Genomic DNA, 24,796 nt, shown 5'->3' with positions numbered 1-24,796 from the left:
TATCACTTATAAATTGTGTAATGATATATTTTAGACTTTTTTAACTGTGATGTTATGTCCAGCTTTTTCACAAATATATTTTTCAAAATCGCTCCGAAAGTTCCAAGACATACGGCAAATTCAAGATAAATGTGCAATTGTGTCTGACTCAACCCCACAAAAGGGTACATTTATCATCTTAAGTCAGTTAACCTGGAAACTGTGGTCTTAGTAGAGTAAATGTGAAGTATTTTAAATTGTAGTTTCCTCACCATAATTGATATGCAGAATTGAAAGGGGCACAACCATGTTTTACACCAATTAGTATAATCTAATTGTAAATTCCCCCCAAAATTTACCTCTGGGGGAAATCCTGTTATAGCTGTGAAGTGGATTCCTAACATGTTTATTGGTACCTTTTCTATCAAATACCAAAAGCCCTGTAATCACGAGAGAAGGCATTTGATCCTCAATAGTTGAATAAGCTTTCATTTCATTTTTCAGGAACGCAAGTATACTTTGAGGAATAGTCTTTACAACAGATGAAAATTCCTTGAATTTGACTGGAAAAGTATTTTGTTTTAAATAAATTTTTATAACTATATAGATTGCCGTTATCTTCAAATGAATCTGAAACAAAAATGATACCTCTCCCAATCCAGCCCATATTGTATAAAGACTTATTTTTAATGGTAATATTTCCGTGATTCCAAATTATTACTTTACGAAGAGAAAAGTGAACAGCCAATGCATAGATATGAATAGGTCTATAAGACACGCCCCTTTTGAGCTGCGTGCCTACGGTGACGCTGAAAGTCCAAGTCAAAGAGAGGTCAAAGTCGTTAGCGCATCCCATATGTGTGGACGGCGAGAAAACAAAAGAACAAGGATGCCAGCACATTATGTGTGCATACGCTTCCACACAACGCTGTACAATCATACAAGGGAACTGAGAATAACCTTTCAGAAAATTAAAAGCACAAAACACATTATTTTGGGGGATTTAAAAAAAAAGATTTTACGTATTGATAGCACACGCTCTGCAGTTGACGGAAAAAATAAATCTAGTTAAAATCTATTTAGAACGTAGCAAAAGAAGAGCGATTTAATTTCAGTGTCAATGAATTGTCTTTAATGGGAACGTTGACCGCTCCAACATGGCCGCCACCTAGACACGTTGGTTAGCCTGGCTACAAGAGCGCGCTGGTGTATCTTAATGTGTTCTCTATGGGCCAAGCTGTGTTTCCTTTTCCTTTTCCCCGGTGTAACCAACCAATCAGGATCAGCTTCACCATTCGGTCACAGCCAATCACCTTGCACGCAGCCCTTCTGGCAAACATGTCACCCATGAAGCTGTGTGTTCCTGGTGAGTTTCTTATATTTGTTGGCATTAACCTGTATAACTCCTAGATGGATAGGTTAACCTGTGTGCGGAAATATTTGCAATATCGTTAGTCTGGAATCTTTTACAGACTGTATGTGTAGAATGCACTATTTCGTAGAAAACCTCAAACCACCGCTTTGAAGGGGTAAGCCACGCTAAATTGTAGCTTACCAAGCGTGGATGAACTGAGTTTGGGTTTGTGGTGCTTGTACTTTCCTCGTTGATATCTGTGTCTCGAGTATTTACGTGTATACCGCAGCGTTGTTATAATATTTTACGTGAAAGAAGGAAGTAATTTAGTGTTACTTCTTGGGGTGTGAATTGTTGACTTTTACTTTCCACGGCAGGTTTCATCAGATGCAGCCCTGCCCATTGCCCCAGGCAGGGTAACAGCATTCCTTTCTCGCTTGTTGAGAAATCCTTGTTTGGGTTCAGCGAGGAAATGTATAAAAAGAAAACGTTAATGCACAGATAAAAAATGCATGTTGATAAATGCCTACAACATGAAGACTGTATTCGTGCATGACTGTTCGCCACCCCGTTTTTGTGTTTAATTATTGATATACAGTATACATGTATGGGAAGTCAGGGTCAGAAAGGCTTCTCTGCTGGCCTAAAAACTATCAGAAGGACTTAAATTTTCAACCTGAATACGAATATTTGACCTATTATATTGTTTTCATTTGTTGCAAACAGTCTACTCTCTTTGCTTAATTTTGTAGTGTTTCTCCTGGCTTATGTGGATGTTAGATTGATTCATTTATTTTCCGTACCGCTTATCCTCACTAGGGTCGCGGGCATGCTGGAGCCCATCCCAGAAATCTTTGGGCAAGAGGTGGGGTACACCCTGAACTGGTCGCCAGCCAATCACAGGGCACATATAAACAAACAACCATTCGCACTCACATTCACACCTGCGGTCTATTTAGAGTCTTCAATCAACCTAGCATGCATGTTTTTGGGGATGTGGGAGGAAACCGCAGTACCCGGTGAAAACCCACACAGGCACGGGGAGAAGATGCAAACTTCTCACAGGCGGGGCCAGATTTCAACCCGGGTCCTCAGAACTGTGAGGCCGATGTGCTAACCAGTCGCCCACGGTGCCGCCACATTTTAGATTTGTTGACGTAAATTAAACTTTTAGCAAAGAGACTCTTTCTTTCACCAGTCAGATTGATGATGTACAGTATATGGCACAGTTGGATGCTGTTATGCTGCGTTTTTGTACAGTATTGATGGTTTCTATAGTTGCAACTTGATGTGTCTTACAGACATTACACACTTAGTTTTTTAGATGTCAGCACTGCATTAGTTCCATTGTGTTTGGTAGTGACCATAACCCTGAACAAATCTGATCTAGTAATTAAAGGATACCATGTCAATCTCTGTTTTACTTAAGAAATGCACATATAGTAACGTGATCCAAAAATTAGGTTTATGACCCTAGTGAGGATAAGCGGTACAGAAAATGAATGAATTAATGAATTCATTCACCAATTCAATCATTTTCATGATAAAAATGTTCAATTGGCAGGCACTACATTTGAGTAGTGGTTAGCACATCTGCCTCACAGTTCTGAGAGCGTAGGTTTTCTAAAAAGCATTCTGGTTAGAAAAAAATTTTAAAATTTTCCATTTGCAAATCACAATTCAACCATAGGTTATCAAAATCAAATACAAGCTTGTTAATTTTTGGAGAGTAGTTTCTTGTCTGTTCATTCAAATCCAGCATCATTAACCTTTTTATTGTTGTAGACTTTGCATTTTTTGCTGTAACCAGCGTTACTAGTGAAACTTTAACACTATTAGTGATACACCCCCTACTTTGTTATTCATATAACCTAGTGGACATGACTGACATATACGGTACCCATTTTTACACCCTCATCTCATCAATTTGTATCCTCTCAGTATGACTGTCTGTCTTTTTTTGTGTTCAGGTGATAAACTTTGCAGTGTAGAAGACTGTACACCTGGAACAGGCGTGTACCTGCGGCATGGTTACATTTACTCCTCGCTAGCGGGCTACGTGCTCAAGAAGAATGAAGGCGAGGAGGTGAGGGGTGCGGTGGGTCGTGTGTAGTCAGACAAAGCTGCCGAGGCAGTCAGACGTGTGGGCGTGTGTCACGGCGTTGTTCAAGGAACAAGTCTTCAGGCTGTTTAACAACAAATGGAATCAAAAGAATGTAATAGGTTAAGTATTTTTTACAAAAAATGTGATAAGTTTTTTTGTCTTCTTTTCTAGTTACCAGTTATCTCTGTTGTGAGAGAAACAGAAACCCAACTACTGCCAGATGTCGGTGCAATTGTCACTTGTAAGGTAAATGTGACCTGTTGCTGTTAAATCTTTAGATGTTATATGTCATATTGATAAACTGGGAGGTGTCCTTAATTCACACACACACACACACACACACACACACAGTAAAATCAGAATTTGCACATTCACATTTTATTTTATTGATGTTCATGCTGGCGGCACGGTGACCAACTGGTTAGCACATCTGCATCACAGTTCTGAGGACTGGGGTTCAAATCCCGGCCCCACCTGTGTGGAGTTTGCATGTTCTCCCCGTGCCTGCGTGGGTTTTCTCAGGGTACTCCGGTTTCCTCCCACATCCCAAAAACATGCGTGATAGGTTGATTGATGACTCGAAATTGTCTGTAGGCGTAAATGTGAATGTGAATGGTTGTTCATTTATATGTGCCCTGCGATTGGCTGGCGACCAGTTAAGGGTGTACCCCGACTCTCGCCCGAAGATAACTGGGATAGACTCCAGCACACCCGTGACCCTAGTGAAGATAAGCGGTACAGAAAATGGATGGATGATGTTCATGCTCTGATTAAAAAGAATCAGGAAGGTACTCACCATTTACCCAGCACCCAGTACTACCCAGTAACAGTACTCTTACTTGAGTACAATATTTGGCTACTCTACCCACCTCTGCTTGTGAGTTTATTCATACATGTTTATTAAAGACTAACAACATGGCCTTGTTCTTTGAATGGACAGGTAACTAGCATTAATCCCAGGTTTGCCAAGGTCCACATTCTATATGTCGGCTCCACACCGCTGAAGGACCGCTTCAGAGGAACTATCAGGTACGTTTAAAGTGCACTTCAAAGGATGATAATTTTTCAGTGCCTCGCCATTCACCGTTTCACGCAAAACTACTGCTCATCATCTAACCCACAGAAAGGATGATGTCCGGGCAACAGAGAAAGACAAGGTTTGTTTAAAAAAGCACAGGGAGTGACTGTATAGATTCTGTGTATTTCACAATTTAATTTAGAATGATATGCCTTTGCCTGATTTCCTCTGCAGGTGGAGACGTACAAATGTTTTAGACCTGGAGACATTATCCTGGCAAAAGTGGTATCCTGTCTTGTTTTTTTTTAATGTTTTGTAAAGCATTTTAACATGCCACATATTAGTTTAGTGGCCTTAGATCACAGTACTAAATTTGAAGTAGTATTACTGATTTCATTGTGTTACATCATTTGGTGTCGTATCCTTGACCTGGACTGAAAGATTTCTCTGGGTGACGTGCAGTCGAACTATTTGCTGACGACGGCTGAGAATGAGCTTGGGGTGGTGGTGGCCCACAGTGAAGCAGGTAAACTCTGTGAAACGTAGTGAATGAAAGGAAGTCTGCAAAAATCTTTACACACGTAAAGATTTTTAATATGGTGTGACCAAATGTGGCCACACATGACAATAAAATAGCCTGTGTGTTCTTACTGCTCTAATAGTATGTAGTGGCACGGTAGTAATACTCTTCACCTTGTTTTTTGTATTGTGGTAAGACTTTGGGAACACAACATATAAACAATTCAATCCTAACCACTTTATGACATCGGAAAAGTATCCTATTTCACTTAATTTGTTAAAAAACATTCATTTACTCCAAATAAAGTGTTTTTATTCCATGCCATTGATGTATTGGTGATAGGCAGAACAATTAAATGCTCTTCCACGAGATGGCAGAAGGTACCGTAAACCAGTGTATGCACCTATTGCCAATCATAGATAACAATAGATCATGGCTATGAGTATATCATCTCTGCGTTCAACTAAACAGGGCCATATTTCATAATGAGTAAGTTAATTTGTGAGTGGATTTAGATGGGATTTTTAATTTTTGAGTATATATACTTTTTGTGATGTTTCTAATGTAAAATATGTGCTTCGGCTCAATAAAAGTTGCCGAACACTAAATGAGTTGCTCCACCAGCTTCAAAACTTCGTAATTGGCTATCTGTCTATTCCATGCGACGACTATGATGAGTCTGTGGCTTGGACCAAGCAACAGTTCATATTTGACATTTACACTTGACGGCCCTGACCTCTTTCCAAGTGGATTCGAGGAGAATTAAAATGCAGTCAAAAAGGAGGGAAGCAAGACGTATACAGAAGCAAAAAGTGATAGTCTGGCAAAGTATTTCCAGCAAGGAATCTAAGAATTTCAGGCAGTGACTGCATTCATTCATTCATCTTCCGTTCCGCTTATCCTCACTAGGGTTCCGGGCGTGCTGGAGCCAGCTATCTCCGGGCGAGAGGTGGGGTATACCCTGAACTGGTCGCCAGCCAATCGCAGGGCACATATAAACAAACAACCATTCACACTCACATTCATACTTACGGGCAATTTAGAGTCTTCGGTTAACCTACCCTACATGCTTTTGGGGTGTGGGAGGAAACCGGAGTGCAGTGATTGCAATGGATTTTCATTCAAGATTTTTTTGGGGAGGTTGTATTTGTTGAAATACTTGAGCCACTCAAAATTGTGATAATCTGCCTAAAATGGTTGGTAAATACTTTAAGATTATCTGAATACTTCTGGACCAAACTACAACTCCAATTCCAATGAAGTTGGGACGTTGTGTTACAGAATACAATGATTTGCAAATCATGTTCGACCTATATTTAATTGAATACACTACAAAGACAAGATATTTAATGTTCAAACTGATAAGCTTTGTTTTTAGCAAATAATCATTAACTTTGAATTTTATGGCTGCAACACGTTCCAAAAAAGCTGGGACAGGTGGCAAAAAAGTTGAGGAATGCTCATCAAACACCTGTTTGGAACATCCCACAGGTGAACAGACTAATTGGGAACAGGTGGGTGCCATGATTGGGTATAAAAGGAGCTTCCCTGAATTGCTCAGTCATTCACAAGCAAAGATGGGGCGAGTTTCACCTCTTTGTGAACAAGTACGTGAGAAAATAGTCCAACAGTTTAATTAAGGACAATGTTCCCCAATGTACAATTGCAAGGAATTCAGGGATTTCATCATCTATGGTCCATAATATCTCAAAATGTTCAGAGAATCTGGAGAAATCGCTGCATGTAAGCGGCAAGGCCGAAAACCAACATTAAATGCCCGTGACCTTTTGATCCCTCAGGCGGCACTGCATCAAAAACCGACATCAATGTGGAAAGGATATCCAATGTCAGTAAATACAGTTCGGAGCTATATCCGTAAGTGCAACTTGAAACTCTACTGTGCAAAGCAAAAGCCATTTATCAACAGCACCCAGAAACGCCGCCAGGTTCTCTGGGCCCGATCTCATCTAAAATGGACTGTTGCAAAGTGGAAAAGTGTTCTGGGGTCCGACGACTCCACATTTCAAATTGTTTTTGGAAATTGTGGACGTCGTGTCCTCCGGGCCAAAGAGGAAAAGAACCATCCGGACTGTTAATGTACCCATCCGGACTGTTATGTACGCAAAGTTCAGTTCAAAGTTCAAAAGCCAGCATCTGTGATGGTATGGGACTGTGTTAGTGCCAATGCCATGGGTAACGTACACATCTGTGAAGGCACATACAGGTTTTGGAGAAACATGTGCTGCCATCCAAGCCACATCTTTTTCATGGATGCCCCTGCTTATTTCAGTAAGACAATACCAAACCACAGCGTGCCTTCGTAGTAAAAGAGTGCGGGTACTAGACTGGCCTGCCTGCAGTCCAGAACTGTCTCCCATTGAAAATTTGTGGCGCATTATGAAGCGTAAAATACAACAACGGAGACCCCGGACTGTTGAACAGCTGAAGCTGTACATCAAGCAAGAATGGGAAAGAATTCCACCTACAAAGCTTCAACAATTAGTGTCCTCTGTTCCCAAATGTTTATTGAATGTTGTTAAAAGAAAAGGTGATGTAACACAGTGGTAAACATGACCCTGTCCCAGCTTTTTTGGAACGTGTTGCAGCCATAAAATTCCAAGTTAATGGTTATTTGCTAAAAACAATAAAGTTTATCAGTTTGAACATGAAATATCTTGTCTTTGTATTCAATTAAATATAGGTTGAACATGATTTGCAAATCATTGTATTCTGTTTAGGCGGCACGGTGTGCGACTGGTTAGAGCGTCTGCCTCACAGTTCTGAGGACTGACCTACCTGTGTGGAGTTTGCATGTTCTCCCCGTGCCTGCGTGGGTTTTCTCCAGGCACTCCGGTTTCCTCCCACATCCCAGTGGTAGGTTAATTCAAGTCTCTCAATTGCCCGTATGTGTGAATGTGAGTGCGAATGGTTGTTTGTTTACGTGTGCCCTGCGATTGGTTGGCGACCAGTTCAGGGTGTACCCCGCCTCCTGCCCGATGATAGGTGGGATAGGCTCCAGCACTCCCGCGAGCGACCCTTGTAAGGATAAGCGGCTCAGAAAATGGATGGATATATTTTGTTATGTTTAACACAACATCCCAACTTCATTGGAATTGGGGTTGTATGTGGCCACTGTCAAGTGTGATGCATAGTATAGCATTGTCTTGACTCATTTAATCACACTTGTTTCCTTGTAACCCAGGTGCACAGATGGTTCCGATCAGCTGGTGCGAGATGCAGTGTCCGCTGACTCATGCCAAAGAGTTTCGCAAAGTGGCAAGGGTCCAGCCAGAATATCTGCAGGCATGACAATCCTGAGACTCATTTTTCTCCACAAGGAACACACAGCTTCCCCCTCCCGATCTCTGGGTGACTGAGGAGCCTCCCTGCTTGTTTTGGTAAATAGTGTTATGTCTGCACATTTTGTCTTGAGTATTAGCTTGGAAACACGACTGCAACCTTAGAGCCAGCTGCAATATCGAATGGACACACTGCTCTCTGTCCAGCAGTTAAGTTGTGCTAATGAAATCATGTTGCCCATTGCATAAACATCAGACCTTAAGGCTAATCTTGCAGTTTGGACTCCATTAAGGAGCAATTCAGATGCAGCTTAATGAGGCTGCTCTTTAAAAATGGCCCATTGCATTATTAAGTTAAAATTTTCTGGTGCTCTCTTTCCCCACCACACATCGTCCATTTGTATCAAGTTAAATTCCTTGTTTTCCAGCACATTATGAGCCTACAACAAACAAGCAGAAACATTTTCCTTTTTTTTTAATGAAATGAAAAACACTTTCCTGTCCAATTGCAGATGTTTGTAAGAATTAAATAAAATGAAAATGTTATCCTCCAGCTTTGCCTTTTTTATTCTTGTAATTGTACTTTCACAATTTGGGATGGGGGGTGTTTCAAGCAAGTGTCTGTCATACAAATAACATTTTTGTAGCATTTGTTTATTTACAGGGATTCATAAAGTCAAGATCTTGATGTAACTGAAAGGACTAAAGTTAATACAATATTAAAACAGACCTACAGAGCGGCGGTCAATCATCAAAGCGGACAGATCGACATGTATTGACATCGATGGTGAACTTTTTGGACAGTTCACTAAACCCAAGTCCTGCGCCTCTACTGTTTAAGTCTATTCGGCGTGAGTGGGCACGCTCAAATTCTCCCATGAGTCCTTGCTGCAAATGTTCCTGTGTATCCTTGCAGAGTGCCATATTTGGCTTTGCAATGCTTGCAGCGGCAGCTGGCTGGAAGCCCTTCTTGAAGCCGCCCATCAACCTGAGGAACTTGTGCTTCTGTTGGGAGCTTTCAAACTGGGCAGTGCCCCACTGACCAAAGCCCTGAGGACATGAGATTTGGGGGACAGTTATTAGAAATTGACACAAATACCTGTAAATGCACTTGTCTGACAATACTGAGGGTTATTTTACTTATACACTCAAAATCTTTAGTTACAATCGAGTACTGCTTTAAGATGACATCTTGAAAACGATTTTGTATTTTATTATTATTATATCTTTGTTACGCAATTGACCATACGCACGGATGGCAACACTTTATGCATTTCTGGTCTAAAGGTTAGCTTGGGTACGAGTTTCCGGTGTCCATTGAATTCAAGCTACTAAGATGCCATCTGATGGAAAAATAACCTCTTTCTTTAAATGTGTTATAACATGCAATTGTGTATTAGCTACTTTCAATAGTTTGATGTTGTTTTTTGAGGTAGAAATGTATTCTGGTTTTTGTTTTGTTTTGTTTTTAAATACAAAGGGATAGCTCCTCCAGCTGACTGCTCTGTGCCACTATGTTCGCCATCAACTCAGTTGTGAGTTTCAACACGTTTCTCATGTTGTCACTATGCATTAGCCTGGCACCCGGAAGTTAACACACCATGTACCACAAATGCGTGCATAAAAGTGTTGCGTGCAAAGAGTCATTTAATGGATGTGACACTCAAAGCACTTTAAAGAAAAGTCCAAACAACAAAGGATCACTGACTGAAGGTTGGTGCACTTGTAGAGGCTGAGAGGCTTTGTCAATCTCCATCTGTAAAGCCTGTCGTCTTTCCTGTGATAGAACACAACACTATAATCAACAAATATAGAAAGGAGTCTGCAGAATTAGCAGAACAGTGACCATCCTGAAAACATAGTTGAGTATTAAAGAAAGAACCAATAGCTTTGGGCACAGAGGGCCACAGAGGGGTGGGTGGTGCCCAGTCTACTGCTCCGCAAGAAGCAAAAACAAAAAAGTGCAGACTGGCACAAGATGGACCTGTAGGTGGTGGGGGACCACTGTACAATTGGACTACAAAAATAAAACAATGCCACATTTTCATTGGGTAAATTGCAGTATTTAAAAAAAAATATATATATATTTCTTTTGTCAGTTTCAAGTTATTTTAGTGATCATTGTGAGTGTTTCATTAACACAGTGGTACAACAATTTTGTCCGTGTGTACTAAAAATGCAGTGAGTCGTATTTGTTTGTTTGTCCAACTCGGGTCACGCCATCATGATTCTGGGGTGTGGACGGTGGTACTGATGTCATAGTACAGTGATTCCCAACCAATGTGCTGTGGCACCCTAGTGTGCCACGAGAGACGTCTACTCAGGGGTGTCAGGGGGAATTATTCAATTTCACTCAATGTGTCCAAAATTCAATTATTCTTCATTAATTACAACTATATCTTTGTTCATCTATGAGCGACGTATAGTCACGGGCAGAACAATTGAGTGCTCTTCCACTCGATGGCAGAAGGTACAATAAACCTCTGCATCCACCTGTTGTCAACAGAATAATAGTCAGATTTTTAGATACGTTTCAATAAGTAAATTTGGGAGTAAATTGAGATGCATCATTATTTACATGGTCCTACTTTTTGTGACACTTTTGTTTGGGGTGGTGTGCCAAGAGATGTTTTTTATGTAAAATGGGTGCTTGGCTCAATAAAGGTTGGAAAACACTGTACATAGTGACTTAAATTGTGATAACCAAAATGCAATGGCTTCTTCCTTGGGACCCCTCTACAATGTTGCATAATCCTGCTGTGACTATCCCACTAGTTACTGTAAAAATATCATTAATACAATAAAGGCATACATTATGTTACAGCAGTTAATGGAATGTGAGGATTCAAAGCAAAGCAAAAATTGTGCTTTAACACAATGTGGTGCAGATTTTCACCTGGTTGATGGTCACCTCATCAGTGTTTCCAGTCTTCTCTGACAAGAAGACTACGTCTGCTTGGCGAGCGTCCTGAAACACAAACCCCAAAATGTTTAACCAAGCAGAGCTAAAATGTTCAACAATATCAAACAATGATACACTCACCACCTGGTTGTACAAGTCTTTATTAATTCCCTTCTCCTTCTTAATCATCTTCATTACACTTGTGTAAGAATACACTTCCTCAACCGGTTCCAATTCCCTAAAAGAAATCTTCTTTTTGCTTTTCTTGCTCGGTTCCTGGTTTTCTTCTACTTTTAGTTTTTTCTTCTTTGTAGATTGAGTCTCTTCTTCTGTGCTGAGCCCAGAAGACTTTTTCTTCGTGGCCTTTTCTCCCTTTTTCACCCGTTTTCTCTCACCTTCCCCAATGCCAACCTTGCTCTTTGTGACTTTTTCTTCCTTCTGTGTTTCCTCTATGGTATCCTCAGGTTTTCCATTGTCTGGTGAGGCATTCTTCTTTTTTTTCTTCTTCAGCTTCACCCCATCAACCTCCTGTCCATCTGGTGTTTCTGCGGCCTCCTCACTCTCAGCTAATTTTAGTTTAGCGAGTTTCTTCTTTTTTGTTACAGTTATTTCATCCTGTTCCACTTTGTCCTTTTTCCTCTTTGCCTTGTGTTTAACTTTCTCCTCGTCTTCATTTTCCTCTTCTCTTTCAGTTCACCACCTATTTCTAAAAACTCCAATATTTGCACTACCGAGCCCTCTTTTTTTACTTTCTTCTTTTTCTTTTCCACACTGTGTGGGTTGCCGTCAGCAATTGTGGGGTCATCCATTTTTGGAGGCAAGGTTTGTTCTTTCTTGCGTTTTTTGTTTTTCTTTTCAACATTCTCTTCTATCACATCCCCAAAGTTAATTTTCATCTTCTCCTCAGGCCTTTGCAAAGGAGCACACCTGTGGTTTGACTGGAGAGAAAAAAACTGGTTATTGGTTCAAATTCAACACTTTGTATTTGATTACCACTCCAGTCACATAAGTGTTGCCTAACAAACCTTTGAAGGCTGCTGAGGGAGAGATTCCTGATCAATGTCTCTTTGCAGAGCAAGTCGCTTCACCTATTGAGGACCACATTCAAATTCAGTATGACCCATATTAAATATAATGAAGAAACAATCACATTTGGCAAGATCCTGCAACTCTATTGAGTACTATCAATACGAGTTCACACTGCAGAGAGGTTCTTCAGACTAATATTGTTTGTGTGTAAGTGTAATGTTAATTCATACCCTGGCCAAATTGTGTGCCATTTTATTATTCGATGGGCATCTTCTGTCTGAAAATGACAAGAAAGTGGCAGAAGATTATTCTATTTTCTAATTTTGTTGTCTTTCTTTTATGTTGTGATGTAAACATATCGCTGACAGTTTTGAAGAAATGACTATCTTTTCCGCCATTGGAAAACGATCTTGGCAACTTCATGCATTTGTTCTGAACAATTATACTAAGGCTATTTAAAATTACATCAATCAACTTGCTGACGTATTGCGAACGAGTGAACATAATTTTGGGAACTAAATATTTTTTTCAAAATGAAAAAAAATAAATAAATAGCAAATTTCCAATATTAATACACACTTAACACCACGTTTTACAGTATTGCGCCCATTGTTTGTTCATCTCCATCTACCGATAAATGATGGACATTCAATAAATGCAATTTCCCTTTAACTCGGTATTTGGCTAGCGCATGAACGAATACCTTTTTTGGATGCACTGTATATTACATAGATTACCTGATCAATGACAACAACCTTGTTGGTTTTTGGTGCAATCGTTTCAGAAATAAAGATCACGTCACCCGAATCTGTCTGAAATAAATAAATGAAATAAACAATGTTAGCTGGTTTTACTTGTTTCATTATTTCAGTATTTTTAAAAGGACAAGCATTGCAGTGCACCTTTTATTTAAAAAAAAAAAAAAAAAAAACTTCCAGCATACAAGTATTATTGTGTGAGTGCAGTCCAACTTGATGGAAAAAGAGAAAGTTACAAGGCATCTAATCAATAACTGACACCCACAAAAGAAACTCCTGTGAATGCGATCGTGCAATTCTTCTATTCGGTTCGTACCACAGTAAACCTTGCTGCAACGTTGCTATTGCTGTACTCTTGTTTGAGGGTTGAAGGAACTAACATAATTTACAGTTTAACTGGAAATCTAAAAGGCACAAGGAAACCCGCATGAAGAGTTCATTGATTTTGACAGATGCGTGCTAGCATCGTGAAGCTAATACCAGGGACAACTTAAATTGTTGTCTAACAAACACTCATTACGCAAAATAAGATACAATAGGAATCTATATATGATGACCGATTCACTTACTTGACACACTTTATTCATCTCGTGGAGACAGGAGACCTTTCCGACCCGGAAGCGATTTCGTTTGGTTCCGGTGAGAGCGAGACTGGACACCATATCAAAGTGTAGTCCATGTGTCCGCTTTTATCAAATCAATTACGTTGGTTTCTGAGTTTATCATATATATATGATTATTCTTTACACTTTTACAGGATCTTTTTTTGTTCCTTTGACAGGATGATTGGTGTTCACTGAGTAGAATGACACTGTACTGTTCTATACTGTATGTTAATGGGAATACAGTATGCATTCCATCCATCCATCCATTGTCTTCTGCTTTTCCGTGGTCGGGTCGCGGGGGCAGCAGCTTCAGCAGGGAAGCCCAGACTTCCCTCTTCCCAGCCACTTCCTCCAACTCCTCCGAGGGCATCCCGAGACGTTCCCAGGCCAGCCGAGGGACGTAGTCTCTCCGGCGTATCCTGGGTCGTCTCCGGGGTCTCATCCCGGTGGGACGTGCCCGGAACACCTCACCAAGGAGGCGTCCGGGAGTCATCCTAAACAGATGCCCGAGCCACCTCATCTGGCTGCTCTCAATGCGGAGGAGCAGCGACTCTACTCTGAGCCCCTCACGGATGACCGACCTTCTCACACCTATGGTCACGACCCACAGCTCGTGACCATAGGTGAGGGTAGGAACGTAGATCGACCAGTAAATAGAGAGCTTCGCCTTTCGGCTTAACTCCTTCTTCACCGCAACGGACCGATACACAGTCCACATCACTGCAGACTCCCATGCACCCTCGAGGACCCTGCACAGGGTGAAAAGCTGGTCCACTGTTCCACGCCCAGGACGAAAATCACACTACTCTTCCTGAATCTGAGATTCAACTTCCTGAAGGACTGTCCTCTCCGGCAACCCTGAATAGACCTTACCAGGGAGGCTGAGGAGTCTGATCCCCCTGTAGTTGGAACACACCCTCCGGTCCTTCTTCTTAAAAACGGGGTACCACCACCCCAGTCTGCCAATCCAGAGGCACTGTCCCCGATGTCCACGCAATGTTATAGAGGCATGTCAACCAAGACAGCCCTACAACATCCAGAGCCTTTAGGAACTCTGGGCGAATCTCATCCACCCCCGGGGCTCTGCCACCGAGGAGCTTTTTAACCACCTCAGTGAACTCAACCCCAGAGATAGTAGAGCCCACCTCAGAGACCCCAGAATCTGGTTCCTCATGGGAAGGCGTGTCGGTGGAATTGAGGAGGTCTTCGAAGTATTCTCCCCACCGACTCACATCGTCCCGAGTCGAGGTCAATAGCTCCCCATCCCAACTATACACAGTGTTGATGGTGCACTAATTCCCCCTCTTGAGACGCTGGATGGTGTGCCAGAATTTCCTTGAAGCCGTCCGGAAGTCGTTCTCCATGGCCTCACCGAACTCCTCCCACGCTCGGGTTTTTGCCTCAGTGACCACCAAAGCTGCATTCAGCTTGGCCAGCCGGTACCCATCAGCTGCCTCAGGAGTCCCACAGGCCAAAAAGGCCCGATAGGACTCCTTCTTCAGCTTGACGGCATCCCTAACCACTGGTGTCCACCAACGGGTTCGTGGATTGCTGCCACGACAGACACCGACTACCTTACGGTGGGTGAAGTTCTGCCGGAGGTGGGAGTTGAAACTTCCTTCTGACAGGGGATTCTGCCGGACGTTCCCAGCAGACCCTCACAATACGTTTGGGCCTGCCAGGTTGGACTGACATCTTCCCCCACCATCGGAGCCAACTCACCACCAGGTGGTGATCAGTTGACAGCTCCGCCCCTCTCTTCACCCGAGTGTCCAAGACATGCAGACATAAGTCCGATGACACGACCACAAAGTCGATCATCGAACTGCGATCTAGGGTGTCCTGGTGCCAAGTGCACATCTGGACACCCTTATGGACAATCCATGGTGAGCACAGAAGGGGGGGGGTTCCTCCCAATCACGCCCTTCCAGGTCTCACTGTTATTGTCCACGTGAGCATTGAAGTCCCCCAGCAGAGTGATGGAGTCCCTCGCGGGAGCGCTCTCCAGAAACCCCTCCAAGGACTCCAAAAAAGGGTACTCTGAACTGCTGTTTGGTGCATAGGCACAAATAACAGTCAGGACCCGTCCCCTCAAACAAAGGCGGAGGAAGGCTACACTCTCGTCCATCGGGGTGAACCCCAATGTACAGGCGCTAAGCCGGGGGGGGCAATAAGTATACCCACACCTGCTCGGCGCCTCTCACCATGGGCAACTCCAGAGTGGAAAAGAGTCCAACCCCTCTCAAGAGGACTGGTACCAGAGCCCAAGCCGTGCGTGGAGGCGAGCCCGACTATATCTAGTCTGAACTTAGTCAACCTCCCACACCAGCGCGGGCTCCTTCCCTGCCAGTTATGAGCAAAACCTTCAACATTAGAAATTATTTGCAACCATGTTACTGTAATTACAGTAATTATAAAATGTAATTAGTACACAAATAAAATTTTACTTCCTTTATTTAATTGTAAACAACGTATTCAGGAATATTTTCCCAATTGTTCTGTTTTATGCATAACATAGGTCATAATAAGTCTGTTGACGCTGGCCTTCACGCGTGGCGTTTGCATGTTCTCCCTGTTTTTGTGTGGGATTTAGTACTTAAGTAATCTGCCTTCCTCACACACTGGCAAAAAACATGCATGTTGAGTTGACTGAAGTAAACTGGTTAAATTTTCCTTTGGCGTGAATGGTGGTTTGTCTATACAGTACGTGCTCTGCTATTCACTTGTGACCAATTTTGACTGTACTCTGCCTTTTGCCAAAAATCAGTTAGAATAGGCTCCAGCTCACCTGTGACCCTAATGACGACAAGATATATATATATATATATATATATATATATATATATATATATATATATATATATATTAAAAACGACAACAAATTAACAGATAGTATTTCAGTAAATTCGTGCATACCAGAACACGGGTCTGATAACAAATGAAGGTAAGCTTTAAGAGAAAATGTGCAGATGTATTTGTCACTCTGTGCAAATTACATTCCAAAGATTCATGTTATGCTGCCATAAAATGGTGAGAGTGGAATTGCCATAAAATCATTAAAAGGTAAATACCAGTGCTTTTCGAACTTTATAACACTTGATTAAAAGTAATTTATAGAAGGATATTACTGTACATAACAATGTAAACTGTCAAGATAATATTTGCTGTATCCAAAATTGTACCATAAATCCCACTCACAAAATCAACATAGCAGAAAACTCACAATAGCTCATTAATTAGTCAGAAAGTCAGATTTGGTGCACAATGGGGTGCTTGATGAGATTGGCTGCAGTAAAACTGTTTTGCTTTTTTCTGCTTGACGTCTGATGCATTTGAACACCCACAGCCTTAGTGAATATTTTGAGTCACAGCTTGTACAGTAATATAAAAAACAGTTGCATTTGCAAACAAAGTTTTTCTAACATTTTATCTCAACTGACCATGTTAGAAATAAAAGTTTCAAATTTTCTAAGAACCACACTTGCCGTTATACACGACAGCAACACTGTCATACAGATCAGTTTGGCGACACTCACACATTATAATTTAAAAAAAGAACATACTAAAAGTGTTTGAGCATAGTGTATACATCACACTTTTGTTGGTCAGTCGAGTTGTATCAAATGATATTCATTGGGACATAATGATGGCCAGATGCCAATCAAGATATTTCTTGTTAGTCTCTTCCAATATTGGTGGGATCTTTTGGCAGCTGGCCAAAAAGTCTTTTCTCCACTCAATATGGACATTAAAATCCTAGAAAACACCCAAAATAAATCATACTGACAAAATATCAAAATATTATACTTTTACAAGATAATAGATCTCCAATATTACCACACAGATACTATATTATCTCTGATAAAGTGCAAAATACAGCCTCCAAGATATCTTAAACCTTGTACTGTCTCTCATGTATTTACACTCATTGGTCACATCATTAGGTACACTTGCACGAGTGCTTCTCAAACATTTTTGAGCCAAGGCACCCATTTTACATTATAAAAATCTCACGGCACAGCACCAAACAAAAATGTCACAAAACGTATGAATACTGAAATAATTATCATCTCCATTTACTCAGAAATGGCCTTACTAAGCGTGAAATCTGGGGTTGGTGAATTAAACACAAAGCTGATATCCTCAGAGGAAGCCATGGCCTCTTCTGTTATATGAATGGCAAAAGGTGGTTGCGCAGGTTTATTGTACCTTCTGCCATCTAACAGGAGGTTTGAATTGTTCCGCCTGTCATTATAAGTCGATAGATGAAAACAATCTTGTGCAATTAATAAATAATAATCTTCAGACAAATTGAGTGAACTTGGATAATTTCCCTGATGACCTCTCATGGCACACTGGGGTGGTTAGGAATCACTAATCTAATAAGAACCAATGCAAGAGCTTTAACACAAATTATTCTTTTACAACTAATGTTCCATTTCAATTAATACTGTTGTCACAATGGTATTCATTTAACAATATGCATATTATTGTGGTCATATTGTAAAACTAAACTGGATCATACTGAACTGTGTTTATAATATTTTGTTTACTGTATTTAACTACTGCACATGAGAGTAAAGACAGTACTTTTAATACAGCTCTTGTTTTGGTCCATATTAGATTGCACATGTAGGAGGTGTACCTAATGCATTCACTAGTGAATGTATTGGTAAATGGCTTTTTAGGTCGTCCATAGACTTTCTTTCTATTACATTCATATGCACACTTATGCAAGATTTCGGGCAATACGGACAATGCCGAGAAAAGTCGGAGACAAAGCAAGCTTTTGTTAGGCTGTGCTGTAAATTCATATCCTGAAGCTTTATATCATCCTCAACCCCACACATTATCGCCCCACCTCAAACACTTCATGTTAGCTTATTTACATATTACAGACATCTGTGCGTTGATAATATTAAAGCACTGTAACTGCTATTTACACCGGCAAAATGTACTCAACTGTAGTCACTTCCTGTCCTTTCATTTTGAAAAAGCGACGCAAACCTTCAGCATTTGCCTTCAAAATGCAGAATTCAAACATGTACAGTATGCAGAAACATGAAAAGTATTGAACGGTTGTCAGTCCATCCTGTATGATATGTTCTGTCTTTTTGAATTATTACTCCTGGGCAGGCATCGGGAAATAAAGGGGCATACATGTGACACAGGGATTCGAGTCACATTACCACTTTACCACAGTCGTCTTCCAGTGTAGTTAATGGGGGCCGTGGGCATCTGTATGGTGGTGAAAAACAAGGGGATCAGCTGGATTAATAGTGTTATTGTTCATGACTGACATATTTTGAGAGGCACACTTACCGTACCACCATTCATAACAAGAGCCATTTCAGTTGGTTGGTAGACATGACCTCTGAAGGCGATGCCAGGGCGAACACTCCCATGACCGCTCTGGTAGTTTCCACTTCGGGGACCTGAAAGCAAAATCAAAAGTATCGTCGTCCAATCAAGCAAATGGTGCATCATTTGATTTAATGTCAATGTAGTATTATGTTAAAAAAAAACAATTTTTTTTTTTTAGAAATTGCCCAAAGTACCTAAAAGGAAAACAAATGAAGGCTAAAAATACATGATACAGTGCTTGTATTGCATTTCATAAGAGTTTTACGGTTTCTGTTGTAATTGTTCAATGTACTGTAGCTACAGTACATGTTATGTTTCAATGAAAAATTACATGTTTTATTATAATCATATTTATTTGTTATTAACATTTGAAATGTACGTAAAATTTGTTTTTTTCCCCTAAATATTCTCTGCCAATATTCTATTCTATTTTATTGTACTTAATTTTATGATAAATATTTCGTTATCAAAATGATTCTCATTGAGAAGTCACATGGTTTCACTTGCGTAAGGTGATGTGTGCAGGGTTCATTTTGAATTCCCACTTAGATGATCAAATCTTCCTTTTCCTGATGAAGGAAAGGAAACTCTTGATGTGTAGAATGGTAAAACTATACCATTATTTCACATAATCAGTAATATTATACGCCTGCTACTGCGACAGGGTGTGTGAGGTCAGCAAGCAAAATGATCATTTATGTCAAACTTGGTTTAAATATTACTAACCGGTATGATGTTGTTTCGACTCAATGTGACTTTCCTTTTCTGATCACTTTAAGCCTAGCTGAGCTTCATCCCTCTTCAGTGAAATGCAGAACAGCCAAAAGCAACGTGTCTCCTAAATGCATCGGCACTTTAATGCGTTCTCTCAACCATGGTTTTCATCTGGCTTGTCCTTGTACCTTGCTGTGTAGCACTCCTTCAATATATTTGTTACAGATGAGCACTGAAGCTGGGATGACCCATATATTGCTGCCTAAGAGGCTGTAAAATAATTAGGGTTCAAATCCAGCAGCTTGAATGGATTGTGTATAGTTGACCACGTTCTGTGGTCAATAAACCTACATTGCATGATTTTGTGTGACTGTCACTTGGAGTGGTTTTCATTTATACTATTTTGGTAAGCTTGAAGTGGCTCTTTAAGAGAAGTCTCCCCCTCTGTTGTAGATGAGGATCATGCTATTATGGCCTACACTCACAAAGTGGTGCCTTCAAGTGGGTTGGGCTTAATGTAAGTCAGAATCTTTTGGATAAATTCACTCGATGGAGGTTTCTTTTGATGTCTCTTATATTACATTCATTCACATGACATTGAATGGCAAAAGGTCCCAATGATTTGTGTTTTGGTTGCCTAGCAACTGTACATTTCCAACTGGTTTCTGCCATCACCTCAATGTCAAAAGTGTGACTTCCCATGTTCCACTTGGAGGCAGAATTCAATTAAAGGTGTGGTTGGATGGTTGGTGGTGGTCGGAGGGGCAGAATGGCAGCCATGCTTCCGTCAGTCTACCCCAGGACAGCTGTGGCTACACAATTATCTTACCACCACCAGGGTGTGACTGTGGAGTAAATGAACAACGTGTGAAATTGTAAAGCGTATTTGAGTGCCTAGAAAAGCGCTATTCAAGTGTGGTGCATTATTATTATTATTATTATTATTATTATTATTATTAAAGGAAATATGTAACAATAACACACACAGACATACACGACACGGGCGTACTTGCACCATGCTCCTCCATAGAAAAGGCCTGGTTTTCCTGGAAGGGTTGGTGAGAGTGTACGGGGAGCTCATCTCTGAAATGTGGAGGAGGAGTTGTCTCCGTGGTGTCAAAGAAATCTTGCCTGCTGCATTGTGAACGGTTCCAGAGACATAGGTGGCTCTCTGGAATGCCGTGAAACAGCAAAAGGATCCAGCCTTGAACAACCAGGGCCACTGCCAGAGCAGGCTCATCCAGCACACGGTCCTCCGCCTTTCCCGCGCCTCCTCCAGACCTCCCCACCTTACCCCTCACCCTCACTGCTTGGCTCCCATAGAGATAAAAGCCAAGCCAGGCCACCCAAAGCAACGCTGACGCCAGACTTGCCAGGAAGAGCCACACTGCATTACACTTCCATCTCCTTTTGTCACTGTCTTCTTCTCTATCCTCATCAGTGTCATGAGCTGCCTCTGCCCCCAGTTCCCCCCCACACAGCACTACCCCTAGAGAGAGCCCCATCGCTATGAGGAGGAGCCCTAAGGTGTAGCTGCATGTCAGAGCAAAGTCCAAAGGAGGATACTCACAGGCTGGATGACCCTCCCTGACTACAGTGAGAAGGACCCATTCAGCAGAAATGATCCCCTGAACCAAAGCTAGTGCCAGGCCCAGTGCAGCCAGCGTGCTTCCGGACGGGCTCGTCTTCCCAGCCACCAGCCTCCTGAGCCTCAGGCCCTGGACCAGCAAGCTGGAGAAGCAAAGGGCAAAGAGGGGGCCCCAAAAGGCTCTGCGAACCACACAGAATACCTGATTCTTTCCCACAAGGAAAGCCAGAGAGATGGGGAATATGCCAAGGAGAGTTCCTAGGAGCAGGAGAAGCGGTCCCACGCCAGAGCGTCTGGCCGGGTCTGAAATGGAGCGAAGTTTGACCAGTAGGAGCACAGCGACAATCAGAGAGGTGAGGCCCCCGCTGCAGGCCACTGCCTCCAAAACAACACCCCACACTGACTCCAGGTCACACAGCACTCTGTAAGGGGGCTCCACATGCTCGCTACATCCCAGTGGAGGAGGAGGTGATGGGTGCGATGTGCAAGAGCCGATCAGTAGCACGAGGACGATGGGGAAACTGTTGACAGCCATCTTAAAGGGATGTTGAAAACAAGAGGAGAACCAGTTATGCGAGACAACGACAGGAAAGTCACACACATCATAGAGATAAATTATTGAGGACTGGTTACAAAATAAAAATCTGTCACAGATCAAACATGAATATTGTTCTCTTTGGAAATACACATATGCTCGCACAGCACAGAACAGAAATGATTTTAGCACTGGGCAATAGTTTCCATGGCAACGGGAAACAGCGTGGGCTGACATTGCACGCTGGGCTTTGAGAAGTCGAGCTTCAAGAACCAAAACCCCCCACACACACACACAGACACACACACAGGCACACAGACACACACACACATACACTCAAAATGCACATACATTCACACCCACAGACACACACACACACACACACACGTCCATGCAATAATTATGCATCATTGTTAGGCCCTGTTGGGATATAAGAATGCCCTAATTTACTTTTTTAGTCATGTTGTTAACCAGTACACTGGTCTAAGTGTCCTCACTTTTGGAGACACTTCACATTTAAAACTCAAATTATTTCCAACAAGCATTGCAACACTTACACTTCTAGATGATTTCAATGTTTTCAGACTTACCTCTGATAGATTAGCAGCTTCAATTCTTAATTACTGATAATGGATAGGCATCATATTCTTTATGCAATCATTTTGAGAGTTCAATTAATTCTAATGAAAATGCCACTTAAAATCCTCAGGTTTGCAGGGACCAAACAGCTTCCAGGTTGCATTTGAAAACGTCCTTTAAGTTGTTTTGCTAAACAGATCGTGTCCTGCTGCTGTTGCTGATGCTGCCGCTGTGACACGACCACGCTCAAAAAACGATGATCAATTATTTACTACTTGACTGCTTCTGCCTCATCTTCAAATAGCTCATCTGTCTCCCTTTCTCTCTTTCTCCCTGACTCAACGTATCTCTTCGTTTGTCTCTCCAGCAACCTATGTCGTCCTTTTCATCCCAGTCACTCTGTCTGCTTGTTTCGCTCTCCCTGCTTAATGTTGACTGTGCGGAGGTGTCACCAGAGATGCAATCCCAGCTTTGCTGGTGCTCACCCACAAATGGGAAGCAGGGACTTCTGGTGCACACATCCAACCAGGAAATAATGAGCACAACACACGCAAGGTTTTTTTTTTTTTTTAAACTATGTATTTTATTCCACACTTCTACGTTGTACTTCCTAAGATTCATTGTCACACTGAATCATAGCTGAAAGGGGATGGCTGCGTCTTTAGACTCCCTTTCTGTGGTGACGCCAGAGTAGATCAAAGCAACAATTGGCACATTGTTCAAATCGCAGGTATCCATTGGGAGTGAAGCTAGCTCAGTGAGGAGGGGATTGCAAGCAGATGGTTTGCACTCTGAGGCCACGTGGCCATCCTTTTAGGAAATGTTACAGTACAACCGATCATTCAGCCAAGACTCCCTATAGGGTGGACTAATCTCCTGCCCTGGACATGTGCTTCATATCTGAAGAAGGACGGAATCTGAAGGGGACCACGGCAATCAGCAGGAGCCATAGAACTTGGCAATCAAGCCAGTTTGGATCAGTGTCGAAGAGACTGTTGCTGGCAGATACAACATCAGTGACAGATTACAGTCAGACACACGAGAAGCCAAAGCTGGGTTATGGTACACAAATAAACTGAGACACAAACAAACACGTAAGGAAAGGAGAGCAATAGTCTCATCCAACCACTGAGGAAATACTAATATGTCAGGCAGGAGAGCTATCACACTGATCAGAATCAGAATCAGAATCATCTTTATTCGCCAAGTATGTCAAAAGCACACAAGGAATTTGTCTCCGGTAGTTGGAGCCGCTCTAGTACGACAACAGAATTGAATGTGAATTGACAGAGAATACTTTTGAGAAAAAAAAAACAGTCACTGAGCAATAAAAGGTTGCCAGTAATGTAGTAATGCCGGTACAATTATTATTATTATTATTATTATTATATTTGACAATTGTGCAAAAAGATGGAGAGTCCTCTAGCAATTAGAGCAGTTTGAAATGACTAATAGAACAAAAGTCCGGTGCAATGACCATTGTGCAAAGGGCGCCGAGACTTCAAGAAATGTATGCAGTTTAAAGTGACTAGTTGCGATAATCTGGGACAATGTTGATTGTGCAAATGTTGAAGATGCTACTCAGGTACATGAGTGGCCAGTATTGGACAAGAACACGATGCAATTAGTGCAGCGTGGCGAGACTACTAGTGAGTGCACGAGTAATACATAATTCGCCCGACAGAAATGTGACAACAAACTCAAGACAAAAAAATTGGCAGCATGTTGCAATGGAATTGTAAGTTAACTATTTAAGAAGTTAATGGTAAGAGGGAAGAAGCTGTTGGAATGTCTGCTTGTTTTAGTTTGCATTGATTGGTAGTGGCTCCCAGAGGGAAGGCGCTGGAAGAGGTGGTGACCAGTGTGTGGAGGGTCCAAGAGGATTTTACATGCTCTTGTCTTAGTTCTCAAGTCTTCAAGGGTTGGTAGGGAGGTACTGACAATCTCTTCAGCAGTTTTAATTGTCTGTTGCAGTAGGAGTTTGTCCTTTTTTTATATCAGCACCAAGCCAGACTGTAATGGAAGAACACAGGACTGATTCGATGACTGCTGTGTAGAACTGCCTCAACAGCTCCTGTGGCAGGCCGTGCTTCCTCAGAAGCCGCAGGAAGTACATCATCTGCTTGGCCTTTTTGAAAATGGAGTTGATGATGAATTCCCACTTCAGGTCCTGAGAGACTGTAATTCCCAGGAACATGAAGGTCTCGACGGTTGACACAGGGCAGTTGGACAGCGTGAGGGAAGCTGTGGCGAAGGATGCCTCCTGAAGTCCACGATCATCTCTACTGTCTTGAGCGTGTTCAGCTCCAGGTTGTGTCGGCCGCAACACAGCTCCAGCCGCTCTACTTCCTGTCGATATGCAGACTCGTCACCATCTTTGATGAGGCCGATGACTGTGGTGTCATCTACAAACTTCAGGAGTTTGACAGCCGGGTGCGTTGAGGTGCA

The 24,796-nt window shown here is 41.9% G+C and overlaps 3 protein-coding genes across 5 annotated transcripts; 1 reads left to right on the top strand and 2 right to left on the bottom strand.

Moving 5' to 3' along the window:
• The first annotated feature begins 1,285 nt into the window (after nt 1–1,285).
• Nucleotides 1,286–8,827, top strand: exosc1 (exosome component 1). 2 transcript variants are annotated; one of them, XM_061680350.1, is made up of 9 exons: nt 1,289–1,345; nt 1,711–1,749; nt 3,304–3,419; nt 3,609–3,683; nt 4,378–4,466; nt 4,561–4,594; nt 4,690–4,740; nt 4,897–4,981; nt 8,178–8,827. In XM_061680350.1, the coding sequence occupies exons 1-9, from the start codon at nt 1,318–1,320 to the stop codon at nt 8,282–8,284; spliced, it is 624 nt and encodes a 207-aa protein (XP_061536334.1). In that variant the 5' UTR covers nt 1,289–1,317; the 3' UTR covers nt 8,285–8,827. The 2 variants fall into 2 exon arrangements, with proteins under 2 accessions (XP_061536335.1, XP_061536334.1); XM_061680351.1 differs by lacking the exon at nt 1,711–1,749 and having other exon boundaries at nt 1,286–1,345.
• Nucleotides 8,781–13,656, bottom strand: knop1 (lysine-rich nucleolar protein 1). Its single transcript, XM_061680352.1, is given in 8 exon segments — nt 8,781–9,324; nt 9,983–10,051; nt 11,171–11,242; nt 11,318–11,839; nt 11,842–12,114; nt 12,202–12,264; nt 12,943–13,017; nt 13,533–13,656. Coding segments are annotated over 8 exon segments (1,473 nt in total). The 5' UTR covers nt 13,626–13,656; the 3' UTR covers nt 8,781–9,018.
• Nucleotides 13,657–16,006: 2,350 nt separating this feature from the next.
• On the bottom strand, nt 16,007–22,823 carry gprc5bb (G protein-coupled receptor, class C, group 5, member Bb). 2 transcript variants are annotated; one of them, XM_061680702.1, is made up of 4 exons: nt 22,360–22,823; nt 20,641–21,769; nt 18,891–19,003; nt 16,007–18,806 (listed from the first exon to the last, which is right to left on the bottom strand). In XM_061680702.1, the coding sequence occupies exons 2-4, from the start codon at nt 21,767–21,769 to the stop codon at nt 18,762–18,764; spliced, it is 1,287 nt and encodes a 428-aa protein (XP_061536686.1). In that variant the 5' UTR covers nt 22,360–22,823; the 3' UTR covers nt 16,007–18,761. The 2 variants fall into 2 exon arrangements, with proteins under 2 accessions (XP_061536686.1, XP_061536687.1); XM_061680703.1 differs by having other exon boundaries at nt 20,656–21,769.
• Between the last annotated feature and the right edge of the window lie 1,973 nt (nt 22,824–24,796).

This window comes from Phycodurus eques, chromosome 6, assembly GCF_024500275.1.
Source record: "Phycodurus eques isolate BA_2022a chromosome 6, UOR_Pequ_1.1, whole genome shotgun sequence".
NCBI classification, from domain to species: Eukaryota; Metazoa; Chordata; class Actinopteri; order Syngnathiformes; family Syngnathidae; genus Phycodurus; species Phycodurus eques.
The sequence above is the reverse complement of the archived record's forward strand: the minus strand, read 5'-3'. Positions and strand labels throughout refer to the sequence as shown.